The sequence below is a fragment of the Zingiber officinale genome, chromosome 10B (genome assembly GCF_018446385.1).
Source record: "Zingiber officinale cultivar Zhangliang chromosome 10B, Zo_v1.1, whole genome shotgun sequence".
Taxonomy (NCBI): domain Eukaryota; kingdom Viridiplantae; phylum Streptophyta; class Magnoliopsida; order Zingiberales; family Zingiberaceae; genus Zingiber; species Zingiber officinale.
This window is the reverse complement of record NC_056005.1, coordinates 24,885,906-24,896,107: the sequence shown is the minus strand read 5'-3', so window position 1 is coordinate 24,896,107 and position 10,202 is coordinate 24,885,906. Positions and strand designations below refer to the sequence as shown.

At 39.3% G+C, this 10,202-nt stretch overlaps 1 protein-coding gene across 2 annotated transcripts; it reads left to right on the top strand.

Annotated features, from left to right (window-relative positions):
• The first annotated feature begins 4,558 nt into the window (after positions 1–4,558).
• On the top strand, positions 4,559–8,521 carry LOC122030146 (chorismate synthase, chloroplastic-like). 2 transcript variants are annotated; one of them, XR_006125323.1, is made up of 8 exons: positions 4,560–4,750; positions 4,875–5,349; positions 5,846–5,926; positions 6,007–6,138; positions 6,285–6,387; positions 7,978–8,060; positions 8,139–8,261; positions 8,349–8,521. XR_006125323.1 is itself a non-coding variant. In XM_042589309.1 (6 exons), exons 2-6 carry the CDS (start codon positions 5,332–5,334, stop codon positions 6,526–6,528), a joined length of 357 nt encoding a protein of 118 aa, XP_042445243.1. In that variant the 5' UTR covers positions 4,559–4,750; positions 4,875–5,331; the 3' UTR covers positions 6,529–6,633. The 2 variants fall into 2 exon arrangements, 1 of the variants encoding a protein (XP_042445243.1); XM_042589309.1 differs by lacking the exons at positions 7,978–8,060; positions 8,139–8,261; positions 8,349–8,521 and adding an exon at positions 6,506–6,633 and having other exon boundaries at positions 4,559–4,750.
• Positions 8,522–10,202: the final 1,681 nt, after the last annotated feature.

Sequence of the window (10,202 nt, the reverse complement as noted above, 5' to 3'; positions counted from 1 at the left end):
TTAGCTCATTGCTTCTCATCCTCCGTCCATTGAAATTTTCTCTTTTCGGTAAGAGTCGCTGGGAGGCTATCTTGGAGAAGTCCTCTACGAATTTTCTGTAATAACCTGCTAGTCCCAAAAAGCTTCTGATTTCGCTGGCGTTCTTGGGTCTTTTCCAGTTACTCACAACTTCTATCTTACTGGGGTCTACCATGATACCATCTTTGGAGATGATGTGACCCAGAAAGGCTACCTGATCGAGCCAGAATTCACATTTCATGAACTTGGCGTACAGCTGGTTCTGCTGAAGGGTCTGCAATACTATCTTCAGGTGTTCTGCATGTTCTTCCTGAGTTCTGGAATAGATAAGAATGTCGTCGATGAACACGATAACAAACTTATCTAAGTATTCCCTGAATACTCTGTTCATGAGGTCCATGAAAGTAGCTGGAGCATTCGTCACGCCAAAGGGCATGACTACGAACTCATAGTGTCTGTATCTGGTCCTGAAAGCCGTCTTGGGTATATCACCTTCTTTAACTTTCACCTGGTGATATCCCGATCTGAGATCTATCTTAGAGAACACTGCCGCTTCCTTTAGCTGATCAAACAGGTCATCTATTCTGGGTAAAGGATACCTGTTCTTAATCGTGACTTAGTTTAGTGCCCGGTAGTCTATACACAGGCGCATGCTCCCGTCCTTCTTCTTCACGAACAATACAGGCGCTCCCCATGGTGAGTGACTAGAGCATATGAAGCCCTTGTCGAGCAGCTCTTGCAATTGCTCATGAAGTTCTTTCAGTTCGGCCGGAGCCATGCGATAGGGTGCTTTGGAGATGGGATTTGTACCGGGTATGAGCTCTATCTCAAATTCTATCTCCCTGTCTGGTGCTAGGCCTGGTAATTCCTCAAGAAAGACTGCTGGGTAGTCACATACGACTCGGACCTCCTCTAGCTTTCGGTCCTTGTCCTGGCTGGTACTGACTACATGTGCTAAGAATCCCATACATCCTGAACCCATTAGTTTCTGTGCTTTCAGAGCTGAGAGAAATTTCTTGGCCTTCCTCTTTGGTTCACCGATGAACCCAAACTACACTCCTGCTTCGGGTTGGAATACAACTCTCTGTTTACGGCACTCTATGGCGGCACCGTACTTCATCAGGAAGTCCATTCCCAAGATGACATCATAGTCAGCCATATCTAATACTATCAGATCACCAAAAAGCTCTCTGTCTGCTATGATGATCGGCACTGCTCGGAGCCAGTGCGTGGACACCATAATCTTTCCTGAAGGTAGCATCATCAAGAACTGACTGCTAAGTACCTCTGGAGGTATTGCCAACTTTTCGGTGAATGCCCTGGACATATAAGAATGGGTTGCCCAGTATCGAATAAGATAGTTGCACTTTGCTGTAAAATACTAATCTGACTTGTAACAACTGTCGAGGCATTCGCTACGTCCTCTCTGGTGAGTGAGTAGATCCTCGCATTTGTCATGGCTGAGGGGGCTTCTAGTCTGCCCTGGCTGATGGATGGTCCGTCTAAAGTAGCCTGCATCTGGTGTAACTGGGCTGGCTTGACTTCGTACTGAATCGGATGTGGTGGAGGCAAGATGGTCTTGTTTGGGCATTGTTTAGCCATATGCCCTTCCTGGCCACATTTGAAACATCCTCGAGTGCCCTTGCGATAAACTCCTGGGTGAAATTTTCCACAAGTGGAACACTTGGGATAGCTGGGCTGTTTACTAGCTGGTCCTCCTTTTGGGTAACTCCTTGGTTTGCGTTTGTTGCTGGAGTTCCCTTTCCAGTTAGAGCCGTGGGAGCTTTGGCCCTGGTGTTTCTGAGTACCTGAGCCTCCTTGGCCTTTCGACTCTGAGAGGATTTGCTTCTACTGCTTGATACTGTTCAGGTAATGCTCGGTGGTTAAAGCACTGCTCACTAGTTCTTCTGTGGTTTGCGGCCTACGGACACCGCTGGCCACATTCATTGCTATTTCCAGCCTTAACATCTTGAGCATCAACCGGACTCATTCCCTTTCAGTGCTGACTAGTTCTGGGCATAGACGAGCCAGTCTGTTGAATTTCCTCACAGCCTCCTCAACTGAAAGGTTGCCCTGACGAAACTCAGTGAACTCGTCGTAGTGGCGGTTTGTGACCCGCATGTGAAAGAACTCCTCGAAGAATTCCTTTTCAAAGTCAGCCCATGTCATCTGATTCACTGGGCGCTTCACTTTAACTTTCTCCCACCACATACGTGCGTCTCCTGTCAGACAGAAAGAGGTGCACTTCACCTTCTCATGCTCTGGCCAATCCAGAAGTTCCATCGTACTCTCCAGTGTTTTGAACCAAGCTTGAGCATCCCATGGTTCGCTGGTGCCTGAGAAATTCTCCGGCTTGACTTTCTGCCACTGGATCAGATAGGCTTCTCTCTGTGTCACCACTGCTGGGGCCACTGGTGCTACAGGTTGGACTGGTGGAACCTCTATCACTACTGGAGTTGCCAAGTTAGGCTCTGGAGTGATAGTGGGAGTGTTCTGCTGGTTAGCCCTTAAAGTGTCTATCTCCTGTTGCTGTTCAGCTAATTACTGCTGTAACTGAGCCACTACTGCTGTAAGGTTTGGAGGAGGCACTGAACTGCCTGCCTCATGCTGGGGCTCAATGGCTGGTGCCCTTCTAGCTTGGCGTCCTCGTGCCATTTCTAAAGACATAGAGGACATACATAACTAATACAATCATAATTGTGTAATTACTGTTATCATGTTAAATACTCTCATAAACAAACATGCTTTAGTTATCTCTAAACATGAAACAAGAAACATAAGTAAAGTGAGAGATGTTCTTACTTGGAAGCTGCAGGTTCAATGCTGATGTGTGTGTAGGAAGTATGGAACTTTTGCTCTGATACCACTCTGTAACGACCCACCTCCTACTAACTAGGCTGCGAGGCCGGACCGTCACATTATGCTGTGCTAACTATAAGGTACGGAAATATATGCTATTTAAAATCTTACTCTGCTAATGACTATTACAACCTGTAAGATTAGGTTCAAAGGCCTCTCCTTTGACATACATACGCTAGGGAAGAAACCCAAACCTTCTATTTGCTCAAAAGACTGAAATGAGACCCTTTCAGCTGAAATCAGACACTCCAATCGATCGGCTGATCGATTGGAGTCATCTGATCGATCCACTGATTGATTCAGCGTGCTACTGTGCACGGAAGAATTTATGGATCGATCGGCTGATCGATCCAGCTGTACCAATCGATCCAGTGATTGATTCAAAAGCTCACTGTTCGCGAGGCTAATTCCCCGATCGATCTAGTGATCAATTCCAGAGCTTACTGTTCACGGAAATCAACTCTCAATCGATCAACCGATCGATTGAGGTCCCTCCAATCGATCGGTCGATCGATTGGAGTTTCTGATTTCACTGCAGAACTCTGATTTCAGAGCTCGATCATACACAACTCATTATAATAAACCTAAAATGCCTAGAGAACATTGTAATAGGTCTTCACTAACATTATGCATGATTTACTACTCATCAATAAGCTAGCTAGTGTCCTAGGCATGGCATAAGCATGGTTTCACAATTCAGAATTCTTAAACATTTCAAAGGTGCATAAACATTAAAAGAACAAAAGGTTCTAATTCTTTAAATTTGTTAATTCCCAAGGGTCTTTATTCCAAGTTCCTGCCCACAAACATCTTCGTAGCATTGACCTCCAGCCTCTGCTAGTCCATCTTTCCTTTACCTTTATCTGTAGTATAAGGAAAAGAAGTATCTGTAAGCTTGGGAGCTTAGTAAGAAACCATCTACCTCACAAAACATGCATACGATGCAATTTATGCTTTTTAAAACATGCTATTCGAAATGTATACTGAACATTGCTAAACATGGATTCTAAAACATGGCATAATCACATACGATACATGGCAATCATAGCTAAGCATAAATCATCATGTGGATCCATAAAAGCTAAACTGAAATGAAAACTGAGCTACACTACTGCTACTGATGCTAAGTTGCTCTATATTCACCTCAACTATATTATGAAGGTTTGAAAATTATTTATCATAAATAGATGAAAATACATAATCATACTGCTGATGGGCCCGACAACTGTACCCGGGGTTGCAAGTCCCGAATTTAGCAGAGTTACTAGGTTATCTAAACCTAGGGACGACTATGGGAGCCCACACTATGTGAAAATCTGTATTAGACTTCGCCACTGTTTACTTCGGCAATCAATAATTATGAAGTAATATATTACAATTAATTTCGGTACAAAATTTAATATAGTAAATAATATTTTAGACTTCATAGATTAAAAAATATGGATTTTACTTCTAATTTTATCTAATATTTTACTTCGTGATATATATTTGATGAAGTAATAAGTCACAAAATTAAACTATATGTCTAAATGGTGAAGTAATAAGTTATAACTGGTTAAAAATATTTTCCTAATTAAACCGGCGGGTTTATTTTTTTCCCACGCGGGAACCCTAATTACTTTACTTTTTTCCCCGTTGTGCGCCTTCTGTCTTCTTCTATTTTCTTCGTGTTTTTTCTCCTTGCACCCTCTTCGTGTTTTTTCGCCCGACGCACAGATTCAACTTCACTCGACAACCTTCGACTCCCCCAGTGGCCTACCACTCACCGCCGGCGACCTTCGACTCTCCCGATAGCAAATCTACTTCACCCAGTCGGCGATCTTCGAGTTGTTCCCCCGAATGCATAAAGATCCTTTCCTCTCTGCAGAGCTAGGTTTGTTCCCTCTTCAACCTCTTCTTTCCTTTCCTCTCTGCCTTGCCGTCAGGTTTCCTTTCCTCTATGTTGCTTTGTCTCTAACCGATCCTAACTTTTGTTTTTTTTGTCGTGCACCCTCTAGGTCTTCTTCGTGTTTTTTAGCCTTTCGCCTTCTGCTTGTTTTTTCGCCTGACGCAAACAATTGACTTCACCCGGTGTTATTTGACTCCACCAGCGACAAATCTACTTTACCTGGGGGTCGTCGTTCAGGTTTTCTACAGCTCTAGGTTTGTTCCCTCTCCGACCCCTTCTTTCCTTTCCTCTCTGCCTTGCTGTTAGATTTCTTTTCCTTTCATCTCTGTTGCGTTGTTTCTAACCAATTGTCTCTAACCGATCCTAAGAGGCAAGTCTTATTCTCTATTTTATTGGTATTATTTTTTTTTTTGGCATGATCTCATAAACTAAAACCTGATGGAGCAAGACAAGAATTGTACATATGAACTATTGCTAGGGGTATTTAATTTCTTGATATTCATTGTACAACAAGAGAGATTATTGGTAGGGTTGCTTCAGGAGCTATTGCAAAGAAGATTCTTAAGATGTATGCAGGAACTGAGGTGGGTTTATTCATTATTTTATTTTGACAATGTTGTAATATAAATTTCTGATATGGTGTTTTGTGTTTCCATTAGATAACCATAAATGCACTCATAATTCCTCTGGCCCAAAAAGGAATTACTCTCACAATCCTCTAATGTCATGCTTATTGAACTTGATATTGAATTGGAGATGCACGTTGTAACTATCCTGTCTATGCATGACTGTTGATTTGGTTTGACTAGTTTTTGGTTTAAAAGTTCCAATATAGAGCCTTTTCTTTAATTTTTTAAAAATATTTTAGCAACAGAGTCACATAGGTTGTCTTATCTTTTGTGTCGTCGTTGTCTATCACATAGTTCCTCCGTTGTTGAGCATATAGCAATATTCAAATAATCAAATATTCGAGCTTGAATTTAGTTAATTTAAGTTAACTAGAATCTTTGAGTTTCATTTAGTGTGCCATTGGCCTTAGATGTTTATCTGCTTAACTCTGAATCTTCTATATCTTTCCAGATTTTGGCATATGTTTCTCAAGTTCATAAAGTTGTGCTTCCTGAAGGTGTTGTTGATCATGAGACAGTGACCCTTGATCAAGTCTGTGATTGTTCAATTATTCTAATTAATTTTCCATTTTCTTATGGACAATTGATCTTATTATGCCCATAACTTACCAGATTGAGAATAACATCGTCAGATGTCCGGATCCAGATTATGCTCAAAAGATGATTGAAGCCATCGATGGAGTTCGAGTTAAGGGAGACTCTGTTGGAGGCATAGTGACATGCATTGCTCGAAATGTTCCACAAGTAATTATTTCACTTTGTTCAGATTCTTTGCTATTATTTATATAGATTCTTCTCTGCAATGGTTTATAACAGCCTGCATTGAGTGGACTATATGAAAAACTACTTTTTACTGAACGTTTTCAATTGCATTTCTTGCATTGTCTCAGGGGCTTGGATGTCCAGTCTTTGATAAATTGGAAGCTGATTTGGCAAAAGCTATGTTGTCTCTCCCTGCAACGAAGGGATTTGAAATTGGCAGTGGTTTTTCAGGTCAGTATCTATTAACCTGGAGTAGTGTAGTTGAGGTTCTTCGTATATTATGTAAATTGTTTAGAATATTCATAATAATCAGCATTTTTCTTTCTGTAATTCATCGAACTATGTTTAGGAACTTTTTTGACTGGAAGTTAGCATAATGATGAGTTCTTCATGGATGAACACGGCAATATGCGAACACGAACAAACCGGTCTGGGGGTGTACATGTTTATCCTTTAATCTTTGTTACTCCTTTGTTCATATGAAAATTGCTATTAGAAGAATTAAGGTTTAACGATAAGGATTCCTCGGTACAGGGAGGAATATCAATTGGAGAAACCATTTACTTGAGAATAGCTTTTAAGCCAACTTCTACTATTGTGGTAATCTACATTACGTACCATATTTCCCTTTAACATCCATCAAACTAGAAGATGAATTCTTCCATGATGCTAACTGGGAAGAATAGCGAAACTAATATTTTCCATGCAGGAAGGGTTCAATAATTACTATTTATTAAATTTTGGCAAAAAAGCTTTTTTTTCTATTACCATTTTGGATTCATAGTTGACTATTGAAATCCTCGACGCATTTCCAATTTTCTAATTTCCATATTATGTGTTTCTCAATTCTATCAAATGTCTGCAGAAAAAAGAAGTCAAATGTCTGTAGAAAATGTATTTGTTTTAATAGAAGTTGCGGCCTTTAAGCATGCCTTTGAACTGTACAATGAATATCAAGAAGTTAAATACCCCATAAGTTGCCAACATAACCATGCACCCAACAATGACACCTTTTATTAATGTAAATGGGACTAATGAGTGCTTTTTGATGGCTATTTCTGCAAGATCACAAGTCTTATATCTAGACTTCAGCACATTAATCCCACATTTTACAGTGTCTAAGGCAGGCCAATCAACAACCAACAAGAAAAACCAAATAAAAAAATCCATGAAGATCATAGTCAGGATCTCAACTATCCAGTTTATAGTAATGCACTTAAGACCCTTTCTACAATAGTAATTATAGAGAGACTCAATGAAGATATCTAAATCAACACTAATGAAAAAACTACACTGATCCTATGATGTTTCAAGAGGCTCTTGTTGATGTTTCTAATTCATAACACACCTGACATTCATTGAGTTTGAATGGATTTCCTTTCACCCATGGTGAAAAGTAGTATCTCATGTCTGCTAACTTGATAATTATAGGACCAAAGTAGATTATTTTACTTACTTTTGGAGATCTCATGATATGCATCTACTTAAATATATTGTGTTTGATGTGGATTTAACAAGTATCGGTCAAGCAAACTAATTTTGTGCAAGTTAGAACCTTACCAGGTTTGAGCATCACTTTGCTTTAGTTTTTTTTTTTGTTGAAATCCTTTACAATTCTTTGTTTGCTTACACCTACAAAATACCAAATAATTGGTGTAAGCATACAGGCCAGGTGTTTATGAATGCATACAGGTGTTCTTTCTTTTGCTTCATGTTCGGTATTTTGCTTACACTTGTAAACCAAAATACAATTCTTTGTTTCTATATTGTCTGCTATATATATAATGTATATAGGTGTTTATGAATGTATCTTCTATGTAGGTTATTCATGAAAAACAAAAAGAACGAACAATGCATTATAAATATTATTTCGCAAAGGTTACATCGGCTTAGAGGTTGAATTGGTAAGCTACCATGCATTATACTTGGCATTTTCAAGCAAGTATTTAATATTATGTAACTGATCATTTTTGGAATTGTAGCGGGAGAAAAAATTAATTGCTGAAAATGAGGAAGTTGATAGATCGTTGCTTTGGCATAAAGCTCGCGAGGACAAATCTGGCAATATTACAAATATAGAGATAGCAAAAGTCGTTGAAAAAATTGTAAATATTTATTTTTATCTAAATTCATATTGTCTAACTAAATAATATTGGAATTTTTGGATTAATTTATTATATCTCTAATTGTAGGATGACTTGTTGGAAAAGAAGGTCAAAGGAGAGTTCAAGTCTTCTGGGATGAACGATGTGTTAACCACTACCTTAGGAAATCGAGAACACTATGGACGAGTTAGAGGTGTGGGAGGATGTGTAAAACCCCAACTCTACTTTAAAACTGATAGATATTTGTGATATATTTGTTCAATTTTGGTGATGAAAACTATTGTGTTATAGCAAAATATTATGATATACACTTTTGTTAATTAAATTTCTATTGTAGTAAAATATAGTCAACTACTTCAATACTATAAATAAAAATGATGAAGTAATAGAATACATAAGACTTCAGTAAATTTAAATATTGTCGTAGTTAAAGAAACTATTTACTTTGTCACTGATTAAAATTGTTGAAGTCGTTCGTATGTATTACTGCTCTAACTTAAATTATTGAAGTGTAGTAAAATATGCTTTTTTTACTTCCATACTACGATGAAGTAATACAATAACAATTACTTTGATCAAGCTAAAATATGTAGAAGTAATATTAACTATTTACTACACCATAATATAAAAATTTGTGAAGTCGTAACTACTTTAAACTTCGTCAGACAATGTAACCTATGCAGTAATATATCATCACCTACTTCGGTATTTTTATTGGTCATGATGAAGTAATAGAGTTTTTTTACTTCGAAACCGGTCTGATTTTGAACCGGTTTTGGACCGGTGATAGACTTCGGTATTTGTGTGCCGAAGTAAAAAAATAACTCTTTTACTTCACGTGCGTCTACTTCAGTAAATATATACCTATTACTTCGGATAATATCCGAAGTCTATTGGCAATTTTCACATAGTGCCAACCCAAGGACAACTGAAGTCCAGTACAGTGCCACTGAAAAGTAAAATACTGATTTGTAGCTAATATACCTTATCTTGCTCTTACTAGGTTATTTGAACCTATAGGCGACTGAGGGAGCCCACCCATTGGACCGTAGTCCCATAAAAGTTGTAGCAAGACTAATATGATATTTTAAATGCTTCTATTGCATTTATTGAGCTATTAAAATGCCTACTGTAGCATTTTACTGATCTAAACATTCTGTCAAATACTTGCTGTGCACTAAACCACATCCTTCATACTAAAAATCTACACACAACTAAACTAATGCAGAAAAACATGCGAATAGCTACTTATACTGCAGGTGAGGGGTTTCTTACATCCTGCGCTAGTTTTCCTTACGATCTGATCGCTAGTTTTTTCGAAAAAACAATCTTCTCGACGATCTTCTCGCGTCTATGCGTTCTTCTCGCGGAGAGGAGCGTCCTCGTACCTTTGATGTTGCCGGAAGATACTGTTAGGACCGAAAAGTAGCTAGAGGGGGGGGGGGGGGGAATAGCTTCGCGTGTGCTCGTCGTGCTTCGTTGCTTGTTTCTTTAAAGTGATCCGCAGCGGAATACAAAGAAACAAACTACAACAATGCTAACAATAGGATTTTACTTGGTATCCACCTCACAAGAGGTGACTAGTCCAAGGATCCACGCACACACACACACCTCCACTAATAAACACTCCTTTTCGGTAACTACCGAAGGCGGAGAAGCCCTACAAGACTCTCAATACAAGTAGAAGAAAGGGTAGTAAAGAATAAGCAAAAGCTTACAAGAGATGCAGTAAAAACCCTAGCTTCTTCTTCTTCTCGTTGCAACTCGCCTCTTGACTTGGATGAACCTCCAAGAACCTTCAAGAACTGGCGGTGAGGAGCTTAGAGAGTGCTGGGGAGGAGCTGTGATGAATCTGGAATGAATCGGTGAAGAGATGCCGAAGGAAATGAACGCCTGCGGCTTAAATCGACGCTAACGGTCGAATCCCGATCGATTGGAATG

What these genes read in the sequence shown, in the direction of transcription:
- LOC122030146 (XM_042589309.1), top strand. An exon ending in AGACAGTGACCCTTGATCAA is followed by an intron (nt 5,927 to 6,006) that starts GTCTGTGATTGT and finishes ATAACTTACCAG; the next exon opens with ATTGAGAATAACATCGTCAG. An exon ending in TTGCTCGAAATGTTCCACAA is followed by an intron (nt 6,139 to 6,284) that starts GTAATTATTTCA and finishes GCATTGTCTCAG; the next exon opens with GGGCTTGGATGTCCAGTCTT.